The sequence below is a fragment of the Lithobates pipiens genome, unplaced genomic scaffold, assembly GCF_037356315.1.
Source record: "Lithobates pipiens isolate NorthernLeopardFrog02 unplaced genomic scaffold, aLitPip1_a1.2 Scaffold_16, whole genome shotgun sequence".
NCBI lineage: Eukaryota > Metazoa > Chordata > Amphibia > Anura > Ranidae > Lithobates > Lithobates pipiens.
Genome location: NW_027507748.1, coordinates 237455730 through 237482667, shown reverse-complemented (window position 1 = coordinate 237482667; position 26938 = coordinate 237455730). Strand labels below are relative to the sequence as shown.

Sequence of the window (26938 nt, the reverse complement as noted above, 5' to 3'; positions counted from 1 at the left end):
AAGGCACATCCAAACCCCACAAACAGCAGATGTTAGATGTGGTGGTTGACTCATTTTTCCACCTTTATTTTAACCTGGTGATCTTGTTACTAACAACTCCTGTCTCATGTTAGCAACAGTCACTTACTGTACAGTATCTATGGAGTAGTGTTATCACCATAGGCTACTCTCCTAATCTGCACTACAAACGTTTCCTCTTCTGTAGGCCAGTGGTTCTCAACCTAAGTCGTCAAGTACTCCCAACAGGCCATGTTTTGGGAATTTCTCTTAGATAGGACTGGAGGTTGAGAACCATTGCCGTAGACCTCAGAAAAAGGTGGGAACTAAAAGCATGCAGCACAAGCACTGGAAGTCATCAGTTCACAAGGTTTCTGTAAGGGAAAAGGACACTCACCTTGAGATTAGCTAGCTAAAATAACAGTGATATTATATAATATGCTCCATGTCTGTTTTTTTAGAAATCCACCTCGCCCATCTGCTACTGCAACCCAAAGACATACTTTGTAATGTATGCAGGACACAATATCCCAGACTGCAGTACCTGGTGCTTGGGAGAGTTACCAGACCATAATGTTGTAAGAGATAGATATATAGATATATATATATATATATATATATATATATATATATCTATATACACAGTACAGTAGGCGTTTGTTTAGTCCTATACACTTTCAGAATGTTGCATCTGCATTGGATTTTCAAAGGGCTGAAGTGGTATACCGAGGAGATACTGAAAAAAGGTAGGAAATGGCACGCAATAGTACCTATAACAGAATAAAGCAAGTGTACACATTTTTTAAATGTAGTGTATGTACAGTATGCCGAATTTGTGTACCAAAAAAGGTTCACAGGTAGATTGGGGCATTATTTAAAAATTACATTTAGGTAATTAATGAACTGACAGCTAGATTAAATAAAAGATTTTTACACATGCATACACTTAACCCTTAGTAAATTTAGTTTAAATATCACACCATTATCCCAAGTAGCATTTCATCTTAACACAATTATTTAATTGTGGAAAAAATTAACACGTGTCAACTTCTTTGCCAGAATAAAGTGTAAAAGCACAAAGTGTGCGTGTGTGTGATTATATACTTGTCAAATATCACATTAGCAGTTGTTCAGCCTCTTTGGCTTGTTAACCACTGGCTGACCTTGCGCTGTCAAACTCACAGATCAAAAAAACAAAACAAATCAATACCACATACAGTATAAAAGCATCAGGAATACTTATGCCAGATAAAATAAAAGAACTTTTGCTACCCTGATGGTCTCGGCCTCTGACACTGGAGCCACCTAATGCATATGAGTACCTTTAGCGTGTAACTTGTTTTAACCACAAATCATTTAAATTAATCTTAAAACTGCCAAAACATTGGCTGGAGTTCAGCTTTAACACAACAATAAATATCCCGAAAAACCCTAAAGAAAAAAAGAAAGAAAGCAGGTGTTGCCTACTTTCCTTAATTGTTTTTAGAATATCACTACATATGCACGTTAAACTGGGTTCTGGGGTACGAGGTAGTTTTCACCATTTATCCGAAGTTTGGGATACTACACCTCCCCAAAGTTGGTGTGCCCAGTTTCCTTGGCATGATCTCTTGCTGCAGACTGTCCAGTTAATCCTTTCTGGCAAACCATACAACGTAGGGCAAATCTATTCACATCTGTGAACTTCCTTTTCTTCCTCGCTTCATCAGCCAACTCCAAGGCCTGCACCAGTGCACCGTCATCTGTTGTGGAGAAAATGGTCATAGGGGGCATACTAGGATCAGGAAACTGGCGCTGTAAAGGGTCATAGTGAATGCCATCATAAATTAGAAAAACCCGTCTGGTGTAACCGGCGTCTTCCCCAAAACGATCTATTCTTACTGTCTGGGTATCTACTACACAAATTTCACACTGATAAAATTTGGAAAGTATTGAAACTTCTATAGCTCCACCCCATGTGTCATCCCTACGAATCCACAAGCAATACTCTTCATTACTTTTTCCAAGCACAGCTTCAGAATAACTTGTGGGATCACTGGCAACAATTTCAGCTATAAGGCTGCGCATGTCTGGTGCGCATGCTGGGTCATATACACCACCTTCCACCACATAGTAAACACTTGTAAAGAGACAGGAATTGTCTGCTGGAACTACTCTACGAACAAATGCTGGAGCTCTTGGCAGAGTCTGATCATTTACATATTGCTTCACGACCGTAGCATTCCGGCTTTTATCTTCTTCCACAACCAATGTGTCACCTGTTTAAAATACATAAAAATACACACCTTGAATACCTGTCAAAATACAGAACTGTACTAACAAAATAGGCTTATAGACATTGTTTTGGTTGCATATATAGTAGTTTACGAATGCCATCAGCAGTTCAAAGATGTCAGCCATTAAATCCTTTATAAAAAAGGGAAGGGGGGGGGGAACAAAAAACAAACTGGTTTTGCACCATATAACATTTTCCAAACTATTAACAAAAAACACCTGCACACCATCTTCCAATGTAAGTGAAAAGAAATAAATCCTCGGCTGCTAGTGGAGTGACACCTTTTGAGTGCTAAGGCTATGTTCACACATATGCGGCTCCGTGAGGTGCGATTTGAATGGGCTGCCATGCCTCCTGAAAAAAACCTAGGGAAAAGGTCCCTGCAGCTTTTTAGAAATCGCAGCCCACACGGAAACCACAAGTGCAGTGCGGTTCCCAGTGTGCCATTAGGATTCACTGTGCAGCTGGTTATGGCTGCAGGAACAGGTGCGGACCCACAGCGAGAATCACCTGCACAGATGTGAACCTAACCCTAAATAAATCAAATGGCTCAAAATAGTGCAGCACTACCACGCAATACTAAAGTAACTAAAGTGTGTCAATAATATTTATAAAGATAAATACATACAGATATCAAAAAATAAATAAATTTAAAAAAAACCATTATTAGATACTATGCTAAACTGCGAAAGCATAAAAATGTGACAAAATACAATAATCCCAATGGTGACACATCAACCAAAATCCGTCATAGAAAAACCTTGTGATCCCCCTAATGTAAAACTTTAAAAAGGCACTCCAACGCGCATAATCCCTGTGCACTCATTCACCCATGGCTTTATTCACTCAAAGCCATTAACCTCACATTCAGATCTCAGTACTACATAGAGGTCACAAAAGATAAAGCACGCGTCCCTTTAAAGGGAAAAACGGAGAACTGATCTACACTCCTTAAAGAATAAGTTCACTTTTCCAGGCACAAAAATAAATGCACATATTTTCACCAAAAAAAAAAAAAAAAAAAAAAAACTAAATGTGCATTATTAGTTTTTCCTGTAGGAGCCATGAAAAAGAATTGCATCCCTGATCAGTGAATCAGGGGTGCAATGTCAGGTTTCTGTAGACACTTCCTTCAGCTTTCTGCCCGTACCTTCATACGGGTTGTATTTTTGAAAGATGCATGGCTTGTGAATGAACTTCAAGAGTGCTTATTAGGGCCCTCACAGTTCATTCAGAACTACAAGCCTTCAGCCACGTTGGCCGATTGTAGTTCATTTATTCATAGGAAACTGTGAATGAATGAGGAGGCTGTGTGGGTGGAGCCCTGCACCATGTTCCTTTTAAAAAGTGAAAAACAGGTGTGGGGAGAAGATTCCCTGCACACTGTCACACTGAGGAGGGGAGCTGAAGGCACGAGCTGGAACATGTTACACCTAACACCCCAAATGTGGTTGGAACATGAAATATGTTCCAAAAAGGAGAACTTAGTGTTTAAGTGGTTGTAAAGGCATAAAAGACAAACTGCTAAGTTGTGAATTATGTGTAGATGTGTGCCGTTTTATGGTTGTTACCCGAGTCTAGACTAGAGAAATTTGGATTGTCATGGCAATCTGGCAGTGTGATGATTTCTGAGGACACATGACACACAGCGATACCTCATAGGCTCTATGCTTACGTTTTGGGTCTGTTCAAGTGCTGTGGCTATTTTGAAGGTATCCCAACCCACTCTCCCTAATGGATATTTTAAAGCGGATTTCAAATTTGGGTGAATACAACAGGAGATATTGAAACTTGCAAGAATAGATGGTCAACACCCAAAAATTTCCAGGTTGATGAGAGAACAGTAAGGAATTACGAAAGGGAGCTCTTGTGGGGTATCTGAATAAGGCAATGGCTTAGAAGTCAGCCTGAAACAGGAGGTGGTGTTGCTGGCATATTGTTGCCGTGTGTGTGTGAGAGAATATAGAGAAAGATATCCATCTCTATATATTACACACACACACACACACACACACACACAACGTGATGAAAAATAGATCTGGGGTGATCCTGAAGTGTACAATGCTCATTTCAGGGTGATACCTAAACCTGGGAGATATGAAAAACCTCACCTTTACAGGAGGTAAGGAAAGCTAAATTCTACAGAGATCCCAAACACATTAGAATATACCACAAGAAAACTACAAATCTGCACAAGGGATAGAATTTCAGAGTCACAGTTATATAAACAACTAAACTATGACAAATAAGGAGACGATTAGCAATATGAATTTTGCAACAGATTACAATGTTCAGAGTGGAATTCACACATAGCCCTAAGTATTTAGGTGTGGAGTATGCAACATTCTGTACATAACATAGAATGGTGTAATCAGGAGTACATGACGTACAGCACAGTGAGGGCACCATATCATTCAACCCAATACACTCACCACACCCTACCACACATATATACAGTGCACATCATATCTCATACCTACCTCACAGCTCCCATCAGTGAATGAGCAGACTTTATAGTGGAATTTGTTAGACAACACAGCACGCTTCCCTTTTCCTGAAGTTTCTCTATGAATATGTATAGTTTAAAGCTCTGCTGAAGAACAAATGCAAAATGCCCCGTTACCTTTGTTAACCACTTGCCGCCCGCCCTATAGGCAATTGACGGCTGCAAAGTGGTTTCATAATCCTGACCGGACGTCATATGACGTGATCAGGATTATGAGCCGCGGCGATCGTTGTTGCAGGGTGTCAGTCTGACTCCCGGCAACTACGATCTCGGTAAAGAGTCTCCGACGGAGACTCTTTACCACGTGATCAGCCGTATCCAATCACGGCTGATCACAGTGTAAATGGGAAGAGCCGGTGATCGGCTTTCCCTCACTCGCGTCTGTCAGACGCGAGTAGAGGAGAGCCAATCGGCTGCTCCTCTGACAGGGGGGGGGTCTGTGCTGATCGATTATCAGCACAGCCCCCCCGAGGATGCCCACACTGGACCACCAGGGACGCCACCAGACCACCAGGGAAAAGGTAATCCTCCCTAGACCACCAGGGATGCCAGTCAGCACAATGGATGCCAATCAGTGCCCATAATGGATGCCAATCAGTGCCCACAATGGGCATCACTGATTGGCATCCATTACTATAGTATAACACCAATGCCGCCCATCAGTGCCCACCCGTGCCGCCCATCAGTGCCCACCCGTGCCAGCTATCAGTGCCCACCCGTGCCAGCTATCAGTGCCCACCCGTGCCAGCTATCAGTGCCCACCCGTGCCAGCTATCAGTGCCCACCCGTGCCAGCTATCAGTGCCCACCCGTGCCAGCTATCAGTGCCCACCCGTGCCAGCTATCAGTGCCCACCCGTGCCAGCTATCAGTGCCCACCCGTGCCAGCTATCAGTGCCCACCCGTGCCAGCTATCAGTGCCCACCCGTGCCAGCTATCAGTGCCCACCCGTGCCAGCTATCAGTGCCAATCCGTGCCAGCTATCAGTGCCAATCCGTGCCAGCTATCAGCGTCCGTCCGTGCCGCCCCATCAATGCCGCCTCATCAGTGCCCATCAGTGAAGGAGAAAACGTACTTATTTACAAAGTTTTGAAACTGAAACAAAAAAAAACATTTTTTCAAAATTTTCGGTATTTTTTTTTATTTGTAGCGCAAAAAATAAAAACCGTAGAGGTGATCAAATACCACCAAAAGAAAGCTCTATTTGTGGGGAAAAAAAATGATAAAAAATTCATTTGGGTACAGTGTAGCATGACCGTGCGACAGCGCTGAAAGCTCAAAATTGGTCTGGGCAGGAAGGTGTTTAAGTGCCCTGTATTGAAGTGGTTAAACGTCTTCAATTTGCTTTCATTTTATTACTTTAGACTTCAAAAATGAGACTACCAACTGCCATGTCAGTAGCCATTGAGACAGCTTCATTGGCCAATAAAAGGTAAGCTTCCTGGAAATGGTGAGCGGAGTTTAGACACTTTGGGGTTTATTTACTAAAGGCAAATCCACTTTGCATTGCAAGTGCACTTGGAAGTGCAGACAGACAATGTGGATCTGAGGAGAAGATCTGAAATGAGGGGAAGCTCTGCTGATTTCATCATCCAATCATGTACAAGCAAAAATGCTGTATTTTATTTTCCTTGCATGTCCCCCTCAGATTTACAGCAAGCGCACTTGTAGTGCAAAGTAGATTTGTATATAAACGCATTAGTCATGAAGTCAGGGAAAGCAAGCCCCGCTAAGTGAAAACTAAATTCAAAGAGGCAAAAAAGAAGCTTGTTTAGGAAATAGCTGTGATCTTATAACGTATACTTATACACTAGAGATTGTAGCTTACCCTGGGTGTCAAGGTTTTGCACTAAAGGCTTCTTTTTCTTCCGTTTATACTTGCCATTCCTGCCAGTATGAAACTTCCTGTCTTGGGGTAACAGTAGCAGATCATTTTAACAAGCTACTTAGCTATGTAAAGCAGGAGGTAGGCAACCCTGGAGACTGAGGTGTAGATATACTGTGCAAAAGTTTTAGGCAGGTGTGCAAAAATGCTGTAAATGAAAATGGTTTCAGAAATAGAAGTGTTAATAGTGTACTTTCCGTTTTTGTTAATTGATAAAAAAAAATAAACAAAAAGAAGAGAAATCAAAATCAAAATTTGGTGCAACCACCCTTTGCCTCCAAAACTGCATCAATTATTCTAGGTACGCTTGCACAGTTTCAGAAGGAACTTGGCAGGTAGGTTGCAGAACTCCGTACTTTACGCTGAACATAGTTCCTAATTACATTGGCTGTATGTTTGGGGTCATTGTCTCCCTTATGGTATGGCACGATGGATAAGTATTTGCCCGTTTTTCTCTGCATTGAAGACATCATTGATCCTGACCAAATGCCCAACTCCATTTGCAGAAATACAGCCCCCAACATGCTTCACTGTTGCATGTAGACACATTATTGTACCATTCTCCAGCCCTTTGGCAAAAAAACTGCCTCCAACTATAGCCAACTATTTAAAATTTGACGCATCAGTCCAGAGCACCTGCTGCCATTTTTCTGCACCCTAGTTCCTATGTTTTCCTGCATAGTTGAGTCACCTAGCCTTGTTTCCACATCGGAGGTACGGCTTTCTGGCAGTAATTCTTCCATGAAGATCACTTCTAGCCAGACTTCTGTGGACAGATTATGGGTGTACCTGGGTCCCACTACTTTCTTCCAGTTCTGTGCTGATGGCACTGCTGGAAGTCTTCATATGTTTAAAGGGAAGTAAGCATGATGTGTCTATCATCTGCTGTATTAAGTTTCCTTGGCCGACCACTGCCTCTACAGTACAGTCCTCAACATTGCCCGTTTTTGTGCTTCTTCAAAAGAGATTTAACAGCACTTATTAAAAGTCCAGTCCGCTTTGAAATCTTTGCCTGGGAGAGACCTTGCTGATGCAGTATAATTACCTTGTGTCTTGTTTCTGTGCTCCGTCTTGCAATGGTGTCTAGTCTGACATGAAACGGTCTTCCATAACCTCACCTCAGAGGTCAAGTTTTGTGCGGCCATCGAATTTGAGTGATTTTTGAAAAAACAAACTAATCTCTAATCAATGATGCAAGAAATCGAATCGAAAAATAATTGGCATGAGTGGTGATCTGGAAAGAATAGAGGATTACCAGCCACGAAAATTATTTTCTGTAGCAACAAGGTGAAATTGAAGGCTTGGCTGGTCGAATTTCCAAATCAATGGTGTTACCACCGGATGACAAAAATTGGATTTTCAAAATATTTATTTTTCTGAATTTGACCCATGTATGGCCTGCATTACTTCAAAGCATTTCTTTACACCTGCCTAAAACTTACACAATACTGCATATTTGAACACCCCCGCTCTCAGACTGACAAAGTTGCTGTCTGCTGTGCCTCCTGACCTCATTCATCCAAAGTCGTGTCACTGGCCAGATCATCAGGTGAAAAAGCCTAAGAAAAATGGATGCAGCTACATCTAATGATTGGTAAGCTGCAATATAAAATTTTTGGGTTCGGGTTTAATACCACTTTAAAACAACTTCAGCCCCCCGTTGCGAAATGTTTGTTATCCATTTACATGGCGTAACTGCTTTTATATTTTACTAAATAATATGGTATTATATTGTGTTTTTGTGCATTAAAATTCATTAAAAGTATATTTTTTCCCAAAAAATTGCATTTGAAAAAATGCTGTGCAAATACCGTTACATAAAAAATTTCAGCACCCACCATTTTATTCTCTAGGCTTTAAAAATATATACAGTGGATATAAAAAGTCCACACACCCCCTGTTAAAATGTCAGGTTTCTGTGATGTAAAAAAGTTAGACAAAAATCATTTCAGAACTTTTTCTACCTTTAATGTGACCTATAAACTACAACTCAAATTGAACAAACAAATCTTTTAAGCGGAGTGAAAAAAATAAAAAATAAAGTTGCACAAGTGTGCACACCCTCAAACTAATACTTTGTTGAAGCACTATTTGATTTTATTACAGCACTCAGTCTTTTTGGGTATGAGTCTATCAGCATGGCACATCTTAACTTGGCAATATTTGCCCACTCTTCTTTGCAAAAAGACTTTCAGATTGTGAGGGCACCTCCTGTGCACAGCCCTCCTCAGGTCACCCCACAGATTTTCAATTGGATTCGGGTCTGGGCTCTGGCGGGGCCATGCCAACCAAACTTTAATCTTCTTCTAGTGAAGCCAATCCTTAGTTGATTTGGATGTATGCTTTGGGTCACTGTTATGCTGAAAGATGAAGTTCCTCTCCATATTCAGCTTTCTATCAGAAGCTTGAAGGTTTTGTGCCAATATTGACTGGTATTTGGAACTGTTCATAATGCCCTCCACCTTGACTAAGGCCCTTGTCCCAGCTGAAGTAAAACAGCCCCAAAGCATGATGCTGCCACCACCATACTTTACTGTGGGTATTCTTTTGGTGATGTGCAGTGTTATTTTTGCGCCAAACATATCTTTTGGAATTATAGCCAATATTCCCACAGCTCCTGTAATGTTTCTGTAGGACTTTGGCAACCTCCTTGTCCTGTTTACTTCTCGTCTTTTCATCAATTTTGGAGGGATGTCCAGTTCTTGGTAATGTCACTGTTGTACCATATTTTCTCCAATTGTTAACTGTCTTCGCACTGTTTCATGGTATATCTAATGCCTTTGGAAAATGCTCTTGTACCCTTTTCCTGACAGACTTTAACAATGAGATCCCTCTGATGCTTTGGAAGGTCTCTACAGACCATGGTTTTTGCTATAGGATGCGACTAAGAAATGGTCAGGAAAGTCCTACTAGAACAGATGAACTTATTTGGAGTTAATCAGAGGCACTTTAAATGGGTTTGAATGGAATCGCTTAATTCTGAACACAGCTACATCCCCAGTTAAGAGGGTGTGCTCATTTATGCAACCACATTATTTTTTTAGTTTTTTTACTCCCCCCTCCCCCCCCCTCCTCCTAAAAGATTTCAGGTTTCAATTGAATTGTACAGTTTATAGGTCACATTTAAAAGCGGGATTCCGCTGCCGATGTTTTTTTTTTTACCTGTGTCACTGGTGGGCGATTCCTTAGGTGTCTTTGTTGTTGCGATCGGCGTCTTTTTAACCACCGACATGACGATTTCAGTTGTAAGGATAACTTTTAAAAATGCAGTCTGGCGGTTTCCATTTTCACTGTGGGCGTTTGAAGCCCACAAGCATTTCCTTCCTGGATGCGATGACGCTGTGCTCCGAGCACCCACCGCTCCATCCCGCACTTGCTCATTGATAGCAGTGAGCAGCGCTGTAAAAGATTATGGTTGCCATCACGACGGGCGGTGTCCTCGGAAGTTCCCGCCCTGTTGTGATGGCGAAGTAAACATCAAGAGAACAAAGACCGGTGTCACGTGACGCCAAAATCTCACGAGATTTTGGCAGTACAGCGTTCCCCACTGATTCGTGGGAACAATGAAAGATACTGTTATATCCTCTGTGTTGTGAGAGACACAAGACTCTGGTCTGGAACAATGGAAGTTTATTTACAGTACTCACTGTACACTGCAAAATGCATCTCAGGACAGTACATCTTATTAGGCTCTTACATGTGTCCAAGATGGCTACCATACCCCTTGACCCTTGGCATCACTCCTGGGTGGAGCCAGCCTTAAAGTGGCAGTACATGTGGAACCCTTCAGGTATAACACCTTCCATCCATCCCTAAAAAAACAAAACAAAAAAACAAGCAAAAACAAAACGAGAAAAGGCACAAAACATTAACTAATAACTGTCCAATAACAGTCCTCCAAACACAGGAGATGCACAGGACTTTTCCTGCATCCAAATGTGAGAGCAAGATTCCAGGGACAGTTGCGGGGATACAATGTCATTGGATCACTTTCGGCGGCCCCGTCGAAAGTCTCGTAACCGGTCTTGAAGCTGAAACCGGTCAGGAGGGCGACAGTGTCGTTGAGGGCGGGCACCCGTCGACTCGGGATCGGAGGAAACAGGGTCGACTGGAATGGGCACTGGCGGTGCCAAGAAGGGATCCCCCAGCTCAGTGGGTGAACCAACCTCCGGACCAGGGCTGGAGGGCTCTGTTGGAGCTGAGTTCAAAGGGTCAGAGTCCCCCCAATCATCAGTTCCCATGCATCCTGATCCGCTGGGAGCAGTTCCTTGCAACACTGGTGGTTCAGCCGGCGTCAGGGATTCATGCAGTTGAAAACGAGGGCGCAGTTGGTCCGCATGCCTTCTGCAAATAGAACCATCTTCCAGGCAGACCCTATACATCTTGGGTCCCAAAGTCTCTGCAATGACAGCAGGAAGCCAACGGGTGTTGGATACTCCATAAGATCGGGCCCATACCTTTTGTTGGGCTGTGAATCGGGGGATCTCATGGTGTTTGACCATCTTGTCTTGGGACTGCAGTACATGTTCCTGGACTGTTTGTGGGCGGAGCATGTCCAAAACAGTCCATGGCTGCCGACCCAGAAGGAGTTCTGCTGGAGTTTTCCCGGTGGTTGCATGTGGTGTGTTTCTGTAAGCAGAAAGGAAGGAGTCCAGCTGCTGGGGTGACAGGGACTGCTGTTTACTTGTAGCCACTGTAGCTTTGAAATAGCGTTTAAAAGTCTGCACAAACCGCTCTGCTTGACCATTTGTAGCTGGGTGGTAAGGTGCGGTCAACTTGTGTTTGATGTTGTGGGCAGTCAAGAAACGCTGAAACTCCTGACTGGTGAATTGTGCACCGTTGTCTGTGAAGATTTCTCTGGGGTATCCAAATGTAGCAGCGAGATGTAACAGTATGGAAACTGTTGCCTTAGTTGTTGGCTGAGTAACAGGAATTACCTCAGGCCACTTTGAATGGGCGTCCACTATGATCAAGAAGGTGTGTCCTCTGATCGGACCTGCAAAGTCCAAGTGTAGTCGAAACCAAGGAACCGTGGGCCAAGTCCAGGGCTGGACGCACCCTCGAGGAGGGTCTCTTGCAGTTTGTGCACATCCAGCACAAGCATTCACATATGTTGTGATATCCGAGTCTAAGTTTGGCCACCACACATAGCCTCGGGCCTTTTGTTTCATACGTGTGCCCCCGGGATGACCAGTATGTAGCAAGTCCAGAATGTGTCTCCGGAGGGTCTGTGGAATGATCACTCGGTCTCCCCATAAAACACAGTTACCAGCCACAGTTAATTCCATACGCCTACGGAAATAAGGTTCATAATCCTGTGTGACGGTTGCAGGCCAACCGGACCGTACCCAGGAGAGTATTGTTTTCAGAAAGGTATCCTTGGCTGTATGGGCTGCTATCTCCCCAGAAGACAAGAAGGACAGGCTGGTGTAACGACAACTCTTGACCGGTGGAGAGGAGTCCATTGACCTCCCTGTCAGTTGGGACATTGCGTCCGCATTAGCATTGGCATCATGACCGCGATACTGGATTTTATAACTGTACGCTCCCAAGAACAGGGCATAGCGTTGGAGGCGGGCCGCAGTAGTCTGAGAGATGCCTTTGTCAGGGCTAAAGATCTGAAGGAGTGGTTTATGGTCTGTCAGTATGTTGAATTCCCTACCATACAGGTAAAGATGAAACTTATTTATAGCCCATATCAGCGCAAGAGCCTCTTTGTCAATGTGAGAGTAATTGCTTTCTGCTTTGGTCAAAGACCTGGAGGCAAATGCCACTGGTTTTTCTGACCCATCAGGTAAGATGTGAGACAGTACAGCCCCCAGACCATAGGGTGAGGCATCACAAGCCAAGGTCAGAGGCTTCTGGAGGTCATAGTGAACAAGCATGCGTGACGCCAACAGCTTCCGCTTAGAGACTTCAAAAGCGCGTTGGCATGCAGCCGACCAGTCCCATCTGGAGTGTTTCTCCAAAAGCTTGTTCAACGGAAACAAGGTGTGTGCCAGATCTGGCAGAAATTTGTGGTAATAGTTCAGCAAGCCAAGGTATGATCGCAGCTGCTGGACATTGGTTGGGGCAGGAGCTTTGACTAAGGCATCAACCTTGGCTTCTGTGGTGTGTATACCGTCTGCATCCACAAGGTGGCCACAAAACTCCAATTTCGGCACCATGAATTGGCATTTTGCTAAGTTCACTTTCAGACCCTGCTCTTGGAGTCTTTCCAACACAAGCTCCACGTTTTGCTTGTGTTCCTGGTCCGTCCGTCCCGTGATGAGCATGTCATCTAACAGGCACTGAGTGAAAGGAATGTCCGCCAAAATCTCATCCATCTTCCGTTGCCAAATGGCTGGGGCAGAGGCTACACCAAACACCATCCGATTGTACTCATACAGTCCCTTGTGGGTGTTGATGGTCAGAAACTTGCGGGAAGAAGGATGGACCTCAAACTGTAAATATGCTTGTTTGAGATCAAGCTTGGTGAACTTTTGACCCCCTGCAAGAGAGGCAAAAATGTCATCTACTCTGGGTAGAGGATACTGGTCTATTTCCAGTTGGGAGTTCAGTGCCATGCGGAAATCGCCACAAATGCGCAAGTCCCCATTCGCTTTCTTCACTGGTACAACAGGTGATGCCCACTCGCTGTGCTCTACCTTTGAGATGACACCTTGTTCCTCCAGCCGACTCAGTTCTGCTTCCACTCCTGCTCGGAGTGCGAAAGGTACTGTGCGAGCTTTGAAGAACTTCGGCTGGGCGTTGGGTTTCAGCTTGAGTCTCACACAGTCATGCTTTATTTTCCCCAACTGGTCATCAAAGATCTTTGGGAACCGCTGCTTCAGGGACACCACCCATCCCTCATTATCTCCTAATGGAATTGTCACAGTGTTACAGGGATTTATGGCGATGTCTGGCATACCAAAGTGAGCAATCCAGTCTCTCCCAAAGAGAGGGGGGTCCCCCATTCTCTAGTATATATAATGGCAGTCTCTTTGTCTGACCCTTGTACAATACCTGCACTTTTGCATAACCCAGTGGGTGGAGTATCTGCTTTGAGTATGTCTGCAGTTTGATTGGCGTTGGGCGGACAGTTGTTCGGGTCTGAAGTTGTCTCCATTGTTTCTGAGTGATAACTGAAACTGCTGCTCCTGTGTCTACATCCATCTTTAGTTTCTTTCCCTCAATGGTTACCTCTACAGTCATTGCAGAGGGTGCTGAATGCATATGATGTATGTCTAAACTGTGGAGCACTTCCTCATCCTCTGACTCAGATGGTGATGTATATCTTCCCACCATATAGGTCTTTGTCTTGGGGTTCAGAGGTTGTTTATCTCGCACCTTCTTGCTCCGGCAAACTCGTTTCAGATGTCCTGTTTTACCACAATTATGACAGGTCTGATCCTTAAACCTGCAGACTTTGTGATCATGGTCTGTATTCCCACAACGGTAGCAAGCTGACCCCCGGCTTGGTGGAGGTCTGTATTTCCAGTTTGACTGTGGGCTTGACTGCTGTTCTGAAAACTTCTTGTTTCACCTCTTCCCTTCTGCCCTGGGGGTTCAATTCCTCTGTATCTTTCACAGCCATTTCCATCATTGAAGCTATCTCAATTGCCTTTGCAAGGGTAAGGTCTTTCTCTGTTAACAGTCTCTTTTGGCTAGAGTCACAATTCAGTCCCATGACAAACTTATCTCTCAGTGCAGTAGGTAGGTACTCCCCAAAAGAACAGGTAGAGGCTAGTCTGCGAAGGGCGAGCACAAAGGCTTTAATTTCTTCACCTGGCTGCTGCTGCCTCTGATAAAAATGAAATCTTTCTGCAATCTCTAGTGGTTTAGGCTGGAAGTGACCCTCTAACAGTGTCAGGAGCTCTGCCAATGTCTTAGTTGCTGGTTTTACAGGGGAAAGGAGATCCCTGAGAGTGTCATATGTCTTAGCACCGACCACTGTCAGAAATACTGCTACATGCCTTTCACCTGGGATGCCATTTGCACTGAAATACTGTTCCAGTCTCTCCACCCAGGAACTCCAGGATGTCTGTTCTCCATCAAATTCACTTAATGTCCCGATCAATGACATTTTCCTGCTGGGATCTGTGATTGCTTTTATCCAGGTAACAATCCACAATGTCTTTGTCTCTCTCTCTCAGACTGATAGACACTTTGTAAATCCCATCCTCGTCGCCACTGTTATATCCTCTGTGTTGTGAGAGACACAAGACTCTGGTCTGGAACAATGGAAGTTTATTTCCAGTACTCACTGTACACTGCAACATGCATCTCAGGACAGTACATCTTATTAGGCTCTTACATGTGTCCAAGATGGCTACCATACCCCTTGACCCTTGGCATCACTCCTGGGTGAAGCCAGCCTTAAAGTGGCAGTACATGTGGAACCCTTCAGGTATAACAGATACCTCCCAGGGGACTTTGCGGAGCAGGGGAAAGGCAACAACCACGCCTACTCCCACGGGAGGAGAGCCCGGAAGTCAGCTTGGAAATGAAAATTAAAAGTTAATTACGCTGATCGTATTTTTAAAAAGGTTCATTTTGGCATCTTTGGAAGAGACACTATGGCTGGTGAGGTTTTCAAAATGTGAGTACAACACCGCTTTAAGGTGGAAAAAGTTCGGAAATTACTCATCTTTGTCAAATTTGACACCACTTAAACTTGACATTTTAACAGGGGTGTGCAGACTTTTTATATCCACTGTATATTGTTGTGGAAATTTTTATTAATGTATGTAGTCAGATGTTCCCCAGCGTCAGTTTTGCTGTAATATGCTCATGTGAGCGTATTCGCACATACAGACGTTGGTGGAAGACCATTGGCTGCGGAAACCATCCTGTGAAAATGACAGTGCTGTTTGCTCTTTAAGGCCCCTTTCACACTGGGGCGGTGCAGCCGTTGGCGGTAAAGCGGCGCTTTACCGTCGTTTTAGCAGCGGTCGGCACCCGCTAGCGGGGTGGTTTTAACCCCCGCTAGAGGCCAAAAAAGGGTTCAAACTGCCCGCAAAGCACCGCTGCAGCTGTCCCGCCGCGCTCTCCTATTGATTTCAATGGGTAGGAGCGGTGAATACACCGCTCCAAAGATGAGGCTAGCAGGACTTTTTTCACCATCCTGCCTCGGGCTTTCACATTGGCGTGAAAAGGGCCGTTTTTTTTCAGGCGCTACACAGGTGCTAAACCGCCCCAGTGTGAAAGGGGCCTTAGAAATGATTGTTTATGCCTCACCAAGAGACTGGCCACTAGGGTTGCACTGATACCACTTTTTTAAGACCGAGTACAAGTACCGATACTTTTTTTTTTATGTCAAGTGACAGTTTTCAAAGCACAGTACAGACTAACAATTTCTTCTTTATAATTAAGAACTTTAACTCAAGAGATTAATAAAAAAAAAAAAAAAAAAAAAAAAAAAACACACACACAATTGAGAGGTGGCACTGGCTGATGGCCACTGATTTGCGGCCCTGCTATGGGCACCGATAGGTGGCACTGACAAGCACAGATTTGCAGCACTGAGAGGTGGCACTGACTGATAGCCACTGATTTGCGGCATCGACATGCGGCACTAATGGCTGGCACTTATAGGTGGTACCGATATGTGGCACTGACTGATGGCACTTACTGATGGGCACTGATATGCGCCACTGATAGCTGGCACTGATAGGTGGAACTGTTTGACAGTTGCACTGAATAATGCAGCACTAATTGCTGGCAGCTTGGCATGATAAAATAAAAAGGACAATATGTGATCACAAGAGCCCATCTTGATACACCCTGCATTCAGACTCAGTAAGCCTACTCAGAATGCAGCAGTGGACATCTTGTTACACCCAGCCCATTTAGTTAGTAATAGTGAACTATATAGGCTGGGTGTAACAAGATGTCCGCTACCGCCTTCCAATGCAGGCTACTGAGGCCGAGTTCAGGATGTACCAAGATGGGTGTTGCCGTGTACAGCCTCTGATGAAGACTCGGGCCGTCACTTCCATTAAAGATTCTAATGGCCCGGTCACTGATGGATACATGGCTGCACACGGCCTGTGCTGTGTACCACAACCCTGCCCACAGGCTTACATTCTTACGCTGCAAGGACCGTGCCTGGACCTCTCCCACCCACTCAGTCCGCACACTGACTTCCGGTATCAGGTATCAGGTGAAGCATCGGAAGCATTTGCTCGAGTACAAGTACTCAGGAAAATACTCGGTATCAGTGCAACCCTACTGGCCACCTCATTGCAATTGCATTAACGCTCCTAGCAAACAGATCTGCGTACATGGGAACAATAGCATAACCATACAAAAATCAAGTTCCCACTGAGCCACAATAGGGTACCACTCGCGTCATTGGTTTGGGGGTTGCAAGTAATTTTCTAGCAAAAAATAAAAATTTTCACAAAAAGTGTCCTAAAAGGCCTGGTCCTTAAGTGGTTAAGCTGTTCAATTCAAATGTTACCATCAAATTGCTTTAGACCTATATAGCAGCGATCCTGTTGCTAGCAAGAATTTGTCATCAACAAATTTTCTAGAAAATACAGGGAGTATCCATACCAACATGTATCTCTCCATGGCTGACCTCCCCAGCGAGGTGTCACTCCCTCACTTTTGAAAATATTCCAAAACCCAAGTTACCATATAATTGCCACCTCCCTTTTCTTGACAGTGAGGGAGCAAGGAATGCAAGCAGTTGAGTGTTGTCACTCACAGTCGGGGTTCTTTAACAGACATACTATATCTGGAGGGTTCTCACCAGTAGGGATGAGCACAAATTTGGTCCTAACTTAGGTTTGAACTGAATCCAGGAGGAAGCCATCACTGCTGCCAAATCAGCACCCAATCAGTTGTGACTAAGGCATTCTCTGCCCCACAGCCACATGTAACAAAAGGGCAGGGAGGCTCACAATATCATGAATCCCCACAGGGTGGGGAATGCTATGGCTGGAGTGAAAACTTCCTAACAGGTTTTGTCCGAACCTGCTTGTCAACTCATGCGTGACCAGACACATGTCTATTTTATTATCCATACTGATTTAGTATTAAGGGCCAGGTCACACCATAGAAACGCAGTCCGGATGCGTTCCAGATGCTTTTCTGCATGCAAATTTTTCACGTGTTCCAGAGCATTTTTGATACAGTTCAGTGCATTTTTCCCCCCTCTTTTGTCTAACCTTAAATAAGGACAAGTGCGTTCCAGTGCGTTTTTTGCAAAATGCAGCATGTTCTACTTTTTTTTTCTGAAACTGCAAGCCCTGGTGTGAACTATGCCATTAAACACCATATAAAATTTCCATGCCTTTTTGATGAAAAAAAACAAAAAAAAAAAATAAAAAAAACACTGGACTGAATGTGGTGTGAACTGACCCTCAATAAAAACGGTCAAATGGGAAAATAACTGAACAGCCATAACATCCCTCCTGATAAATTTCGACTTGGTTTAGCTCAGATTCGATCATGCTGAGTCAATCAGCCAGGGTAGAAAATTATTAAATTGATTAGCAGCACTGCGATAATTTGGTCTCGAACAATCGTATTCCGATCAATTACATTATCAGATTGTGTGGTAGAAACAAAGATGCGATTGATAACTTACCTTCATATCCTAAAGTAGAACTCCAGCTTACACCCAACTAGCCTTAATGCCGGTTCACACAGGGGCGACTCAGATCCGACTTCAAGTCGCCCCAAGTCACCTCAGGTCCCACAACATGTAGAAATCAATGCAAGTGAATGAGAGCTGTCTTAATGCACACTACTGAAGTCGCTCTGACTTCAGAAAAGGTTCCTGTACTACTTCAATCCAACTTGTAGGCGACTGGTACCCATTGATTTCAATGGTGGTCGCCTCCAAGTCGGATCTCCATCTATACAGAGGCGACTCTCAGAAAATTATCAGCTCTCAAAAGGAGTTCCCCCCCCTGAGAGCTCATTCTCTGATTGGCCACGGCAAGTCGCCTGGCCTGGGGCGACTTAAAGTAGTGTTGTAAGTCACGTCAAGTGACGTCAAGTCACGTCCAAGTTGCCTCCAAAAGTCGTGTTGCCCGTGTGAACCAAGCCTTAGGCTGCATTCACACCTGAGCGTTTCAAAGTCGCGTGTTTTTGCCCAATTTTTGCCACAATTTTGTTCGGGTCACCAATGTAAAAGGCAGAAAAACGCCTGTTATCTGCCCCAAAGAAGCTCATGGTCTTTTTTGCTTCAGGTGACAAAACACTTAGATGTGAACAGGTGCCACTCGAATGAATGGGATTTTGCTTGTTGGCCGCTTTTTCACAGTTGAACTAAACCCAAAAAACAAACAGTTACATTCCTGGCATGCTGGGAATGCTGTCACATTTGCTTTCACATTCAACCAAACTGTTAAACCATCAAATAGCTGGTGTCATAACTGATCACATGTGCAGCGGTTGCAGATCAAACAGAGGCTAAGATAGCAGCTTCCTTCGCTGAAAAAGATAGGGGGAGTTTAGTTCCAATTTAAAACTGTCAAGGCAGCATCCCCATCCAAACACCATGCCAACTAACCTGTGCAAGAAAGATGCATATACTTACCTATTTTCGGCTGCTCTGGTCATGTGATTCAGATCCTGTGTATTAGTCACTGCAGCTGCAGGGGAGGGGACACCCAAAAGATTGGACCATTGAAGCCTATGGGAGATAACAATACTCCAGCCTTTACCAGCTTTGCCATTAAAGAGCTCTTTCCTCTCCGCTGCAGCTGGCTAACACATGGGATCTCACGTGACTGGAGCAGCCTGAAAATAGATATGTATATACATCCTTCTTACACAATTTAGCATAGGAGATTTGTTAAGCGGGGGGAGTTTTAAGGCTGTTGGGGTGTAAGCTGGTATTCTACTTTAACTATCGTTCAAAATATACTTCCCTGTGTATGGCAGATTGATGAAATTGGTCATTGCCTATAGATGTATTGTTCCTTTTGAAGATTAATCAGCAAATAAATTGAAATTCTATAAATTTAAATTTATAGAATTGTCTCTATTCACTATTAGGCTGAAAACAAATGGGCAATTCTGCTGGTAGTGACAAATCGCTAGGAGCAGGATTGCTAAAGGGACTTCTATAGGTCAAAGGTAGGAAAAGTGGACAGTTTTAAAGTGGTTGTAAACCCTTACACAATCCACATTTTACTGCAGGTAAGGCTTGCCTTTAACTACCCTGGATATCTCCTAAACCTACAGTTTAGGAGATATCCCCTGTATCAGCATGCGCCAACATCATCGGCACATGCACACTTAAGCAACAGCTCGTGTCATTGCTTCAGCGTGCATGTGCGGGAGTGATGTCATCGTGGCTCTGGCCAATCACAGTGCTGACCGGACCAGTGTACAGGGGATTTTGTTTTAAAGGTATTTCATAATGAACTAGTAAGCCATGCATACTTGCTTACATGCCTTTGTCTTGCAGCCTTTTGTTTTTTTTGTGGAGTGGGTTTACAACCACTTTAAAGAAGTGGCTTTTTTTGGCCATACTTCTCCTGTGGATCACAGGACTGCATTTCGCTCTTCACTCCTGTTACCCAGATTCAGCTGGCAGCGGGCTAAAGCCCACTGATGGATGAGGTCACAGACCCAATCCAGGCTCTGCAGAGATCCTGACAATGTTGGGATCCACAAAGATGCCCGACTGGCAGCTGGCTTAGCACACCACTGACAGCCTTAAACAGCCGCTCTCGGCTCCTCCATAATCCATTGCTCTAGTGAGCGTTGGAGGGGCAGAGCAGTGACTGACAGTCACCGCTCAGTGTGGAGGGAGAGAACCGAGTGATCAGTGGTCTTTGATTGCTCAGTTCTCCGTTTAGAGCCAGGGACAGCTGCAGCATTGGATTTATACTGCATCCACCTGAGTATGTGTGTATATTTTGTATTTTATATTATTTTGAAATCACAAACTTCTCTTTTAAGGCTGGTTAGGTGTAAGCTTGAATTCCACTTTAACCATCGATGGAAATCAACTTCCTTGTGTGTGGCATATTGATTTAATGGGTTGACTATAGATGGAATATTTCTACCGAAATATACAGAAAAGACATAAATCATTTATCGGATCATCTATGGCAGCCTGATGTCAGGCGATCATGCCGCCAGAGACAAACTGTTGTACTGCCAAAATCATATCACTTGCGGTTACTGTAAAGCATCAGTAATTGGAGAGTTAGACGAGTTTCTGTTTTGACAGCATCGGCAAATATGTACACCCCTGTACACGATATTATGAGCGGAGGTTGTTAGACCACCCGATACTAACCAACATCATGGCCGCCACCGAGGCAGTGACAACTTTTTCCTCCTTAGCCGCTGTTCTGTGAAAACAGCAAACTCTTCATGTACCGGAGTGTACACATTTGCCGGTGTTGTGTCAAAACAGCAACTCGTCTAAATCTACAATTACTGATGCTTTACAGTAACTGGAAGTGACGTTATTGGAGATCATGATGAATTGCCCACTTTGACAGGACACTGGTGTTCTATCAGAAAGCCACTACCCATCAGAAAATGCAACCTTAATGATGTTCCGTCGCAGCCATCTTGGTAAATCTGACCCGCACTTGTCCGCAGTAAGCCTACAATCTGAAGTCACCAAGCAGACATCTTTTTACGCCCACCCGAGTCTTGCATATCACACTTATTTTTACCATGTTACCAGTAAACTGGGCTTATATAGTGAAATACAGTATTTAGACATCCATCAGACTGTTTTTAACTATTGAAAAACAGTGATCTCTAACACTATATAGCTAATAGTGAGCTTGTTCAAACAAAACATTCTACCACCATATACATAAGTGCGTAACAATTCCATACATATAATGTATTCAAAAATATATATTGCACACAGTCCTATCAGTGAAAAAGGTAGATGCGCATGATAAAAATGAATGAAAAATAAAGTCTTCTTCATAAATTAATAAAAATGACTTGAAGTGTTGATAAAAGTGCTAATCGAAAATACGAATGTAAGAAGTTTTCATATGAGGAAGCGACCCCATTGGGTCTAATCGTGCCTTAGAGGGGTGGTGTCACTGAAAACTTCTTAAATACGTATTTTGGATTAGCACTTTTATCAACACATCAAGTCATTTTTATTAATTTATGAAGAAGACTTTATTTTTCCCATACAATTGCATCTACTTTTTTTTACTAATGGGACTGTGTACAATATATATTTTTGAATACATTATGGTTTGGATTTGTTACACACTTATATTGTATATGGCGTTTGTTTTTTAATTAAATTAATAGTGCGCTTGTTCAAACAAAAACACAGACTTCCAAATACTGTATTTGACTATATAAGCTCAGTTTACTGGTGAAACTTATGCTGGCCATACAAGGTTCGAATTTCAAAAGAATTTTCTTTCGAAAATCGTATCCAAGCATTTTCGTACGAATATCACACCATTAGTGCAGCCGATTTTCGAGCGGCAATCAAATTTGAGGAATCGGACATGTTGCAATTTTTTGGAAAAACAAACGATTTTCTAGTCAATGATGGGAGAATCGTGCGAGCAATGTACTATGCATGTGCAAGAAAAGAAGATTCCCAGCCACGAAAATTATTTTCTGTAGCAACATGAGGTGAAATTGAAGGCTTGGACGTGGGAATTTCGTAAATCAATGGTGGCATCATCAGATCTCAAAAAAAAAAATATAATTTTATATATATATATATATATATATATATATATATATATATATATATATATATATATAAAAACTTTGTTCGAAATTTGACCATGTATGGCCTGCATAAGGCCTCATGTACACTGCTGCTGGTAAATAGACGTTCAGAGGCTATTGGATACTTTTTTCAGCTGCCCCTAAACTCATCCAATGTTACATGTACACAGGTTTGTTTAACCACTTAAGCCCTGGACCATTTTGCTAGCCAAAGACGAGAGCACTTTTTGCGATTCGGCACTGCATCGCTTTAACTGACAATTACGCGGTCGTTCAACGTGGCTCCCAAACAAAATTGACGTCCTTTTTTTTCCCGTAAATGGAGATTTCTTTTGGTGGTATTTGATCACCTCTGCGGTTTTTATTTTTTGCACTATAAACAAAAAAGTGACAATTTTGAAAAAAAAAAAAAAGAATGCATTATTTTTTACATTTTGCTATAATAAATATCCCCCAAAAATATATTTTAAAAAACATTTTTCCTCAGTTTAGGCCGATACGGACTCTTCTACATATTTTTGGTAAAAAAAATATTTGCAATAAGCGTTTATTGATTGCTTTGTGGAAAAGTCATAGCATTTACAAAAAAAGGGCATAGCTTTATAGCATTTTTATCATATATATTTATTTTTAATAGTAATGGCGGCGATCAGCGATTTTTATCGTGACTGCGACATTATGGCGGACACATCAGACTTTTTTGACACAATTTTGGGACCATTGGCATTGATACATCGATCAGTGCTATACAAATGCACCGATTTTTGTGTAAATGGCACTGGCAGTGAAGGGGTTAACCACTAGGGGGGCAGTGTAGGGGTTAAGTATGTCCTGGGTGTGTGTGACACATCACTGATCTCTGCTCCGATCACAGGGAACAGAGATCAGTGACACTGTCACTAGGCAGAACGGGGAGATGCTTGTTTACATTAGCATCTCCCTGTTCTTCCTCTCCGTGAGATGATCTCGGGTATCGGGTCCATGCGGCGCTACTCATGGAGCTTGCTGCAGGCGCGCGTCCGCAAGCCACCTCTTAAAGGGCAACCTACAGGTACATTAGTTTGCCTGTCCTTCTGCTGCAGTATATCTGCATGAGGCGGTCGGCAAGCGGTTAATGTTTTTAGGCAGTTGCACTTAGAGGCTTTTCTTTGAAGGCAAACAAAATAAGTTCAGATGCCAAAGTCTTTGACGTGAAGCGTGTCTAAGGCTAGGTTCACATTGCTGCGATGCGGGAACACCGCGAATCCGCGGCGTTTTCCCGCATCGCACGACTCCCGCCGGCAGTTCACACTGCCCTATGCGGACGGCTGGGGGTGTCAATGTTATGTTAATGACACCCCCAGATCCGTCCGCATATCGCAGTGCGATCTGCCGACTCGCACAGGAATCGGATCGCATGGTGTGAACCCCCATGCGATCCGATTCCGTGGCGGACCCAAAAAAGGGTCCCGTGCGAGTTTGCTGCGGGACCGCTGCGAGTTCAGCCATACTATCTGTATGGCTGAACTCGCAGCGCTACGGAGATCGGATGTGATTTGCTGTGCGAATCACATCCGGTTCTCCCCCCGCAGCGGTGTGAACCCAGCCTAAATGCAGTAACTCATGTTTAGTTTTTGAAAAAAAAATAAAAATTATAATATATATTTCCCCAAAATGCAAACGCGGCATAACGGACGTTTTAAACGTGGGTTATTATCTGTCACATTAAATCGTTCAGGAGAGGTTGTAAAAAGTCCCGTGTGCATTAAAGCGGTTCTTCACCCTAAAGGGGGAAGTTCCACTAATCTGATCCCTCCCCCCCTCCGGTGCCACAATCAGCACCTTTCAGGGGGGAGGGGGGTGCAGTTACCTGGATAATCCAGGTATCTGCATCCACTTCCGGGCAGACTGCCGCAGACCCCCACAGACGCCATGCCCCCCCCCCCCCCCGTTGTGTTCTGGGAACCCCGTTGTGGTCTGGTGACTCGCACATGCGCAGTAGGGAACCGGGCAGTGAAGCTGTAATGCTTCACTTCCCTATTCCCTGACAGAGGATGGCACATCGCTGGAACCTGGGACAGGTAAGTGTGATTTTATTAAAAGTCAGCAGCTGCAATATTAGTAGCTGCTGGCTTTTAATATTTTTTTTTTTTAGGTGCAGAACCGCTTTAAGTCTAATGCCCTGTATACACGGTCGGACGGAAAATGTGCGATTGAACTGTGTTGTCAGAAATTCCGATCGTGTGTTGACTCCATCTGACTGACTTTTTCCATCAGAATTTCCGACACACAAAGTTTGATAGCTGGAGCTAAAAATCCAATCGTTTAAATTCCAATCGTGTGTAGACAATTGACAGTTGACACAAAGTGCCACGCATGCTCAGAATAAAATAACGAGACAAAAGCTACTGGCCTCTTTATAGTCCCATTGTACATCACCTCATTCTGAACGATCGGATTTTCCGTCAACTTTGTGTGACCGTGTGTATGCAACACAAGTTTGAGCCAAAATCCATCGCAAAAAATCAGACGGATTTCGTCATCGGAATGACCGACCGTGTGTTGGCTCCATCTGACTTTTTCCGTCTGAATTTCCGACATACAAAAATTTTGAGAGCTGGATCTAAAAAATTTCCAACAACAGAATCCGATCGTTTAAAGTGGAAGTAAACCCACTTTTTTAACTTTTACCTACAGGAAAGCCTATAATAAGGCTTACCTGTAGGTAAAAAAAATATCTCCTAAACCTGTACGGTTTAGGAGATATTCCCCTCGGTATGCGCCGCTGACTGCAGCGGCGCATGCGCACAAGGGGGTTCTCTCCGCGAAAATCCGGCAGCGCTCGTCCGGCCGGATTTAAATCTCCCGCGCGCATGCGCGGGAGTGACGATATCGCGGCTCCGGCCACTCACAGCGCCGGAGCCGCGATACCCGGAAGAGACGCCGAGGGAGCATGTCGGCTTCCTCGGCGTGGATCGGGCGAGATGTCGGGGCCTCGTTCTAAGGTAAGTATTTCATAATGAGCTAGTATGCGGTGCATACTAGCTCATTATGCCTTTTGCTTTGCAGGTTTTAAAAAAAAAAAAAAAAAAAATGCGGGTTTACTACCGCTTTAAATTCCGATCGTGTGTAGACAATTCTGATGCACAAAGTGCCATGCATGCTCAGAATAAATTATGAGATAATGGGTCCTTTCACACGGGGCGGATCAGTGCTGATCCGTCCCGTGGATATCCGCTTGCTCAGCGGGGATCGCCGGAGCGATCTCCGCTGAGATGACAGGTCTGTCTCTGCACAATGTGCAGGGACGGACCTGTCACAGCGCCACTCTCCCCTATGGGAGATCGGGTGACGACGGACCGCACCGTCCGTCGTCACCCGATCCAATGACGGATGGAAAAATTGCTTTTTCCTTCGTCACACTTTTTCGGATCGGATGTCAGCGGACTTGTCACCGCTGACATCCGATGCTCCATAGAGCTCTATGGAGCATCCATTCAGGTCCTCCTGAAAAACGGACAGGCGGAACTTAATGGATCGGTAGTGTGAAAGGGGCCAAAAGCTACTGGCCTCTTTATAGTCCCGTTGTCACCGCATTCTGATCGATCTGATTTTCCGAAAACTTTGTGCGACCGTGTGTATGCAACACACGTTTGGGACAAAATCCGTTGGTATGTCCGACTGTGTGTACAGGGCATTAGTGTGAAATGCAGGAATCCCCGGCGTGTTCGCACACTCCACATGCAGAGCCCGTCAGGAAGTCGGCGTTGCGCTAATCACAGGCAGTGAGACACTGCTCGATCTCTGCAGCCGCGCATAGGGAAATGTCTCACAGCCTGTGACTAGCGCAACACCGACTTCCTGGCAGGCTCTGCACATGGAGCGTGCGAACACGCTGGAGCTCATCCTTACCGGTGGGTGTAAAAATATGTCCTCTTGCCCCCTTCTTACTTTAGGCTTACTGCGGACGAGTGCTGGGGTGTACCAAGATGGCATCCATCCTTGTGTAACCCGGTACAGCAAGATATGGCTGGCATGAATGCTGCTGAATCGCTATCCTTAGTAAAGGAAGTGCCATCTTGCTGCAGCTACAGAGGAAGGGATTCCATAAAGATAAACAGGCTCTTGGAGATGCTATGACAATCCTTAGTGGTAGTCACCACTAAATGACAGCAGTGTGGTAACCTAATACAACCCCCATGTAGGCAGGCCCTCGCACCATCACTTCAAGGACTATGTATTGGTTGGACGATGTACGGCCACCTCGTGCTCTCGGCCCCAATAACACACACCGGGCACAGTCATTACCTGATTTGATTGGCAGCTCCCGCAGGGGGGCGTCAGCATCGCTCAGGTCCAGACTGGCAGGGGGATAGCCCACCATGACTCGCTGTGTGGGCCCGGAGATGCCACTCACCCCCGTTATAAGCTCCTGCAGCTCCCGGACACTGGAAACATCTGTCAGCCCCTGCAGTAAGTGTGTACCCTGCCGGGTTTTACAACGGAGCCGCATCATAGTAGCTACTAACACCAGTGGAAGCGGCGACCAACTAAACAATAACCAGGGGAAGCCGGGTAGGCACGCTGAATCAGCAGCAAATCTCGCGAGAGTTC

At 44.3% G+C, this 26938-nt stretch overlaps 1 protein-coding gene across 1 annotated transcript; it reads right to left on the bottom strand.

Moving 5' to 3' along the window:
• Positions 1-994: 994 nt before the first annotated feature.
• Positions 995-26938, bottom strand: YOD1 (YOD1 deubiquitinase). The gene is made up of 2 exons (XM_077481199.1): positions 26633-26938; positions 995-2255 (listed from the first exon to the last, which is right to left on the bottom strand). The coding sequence occupies exons 1-2, from the start codon at positions 26838-26840 to the stop codon at positions 1561-1563; spliced, it is 903 nt and encodes a 300-aa protein (XP_077337325.1). The 5' UTR covers positions 26841-26938; the 3' UTR covers positions 995-1560.

Bases quoted from the DNA above. Each gene is read 5' to 3' on its own strand.
- YOD1 (XM_077481199.1), bottom strand. From the start codon at position 26,840: ATGATGCGGCTCCGTTGTAAAACCCGGCAGGGTACACACTTACTGCAG. The intron at 2,256-26,632 runs GTAATGACTGTG...TATTTTAAACAG, and splicing joins GGAGCTGCCAATCAAATCAG to GTGACACATTGGTTGTGGAA.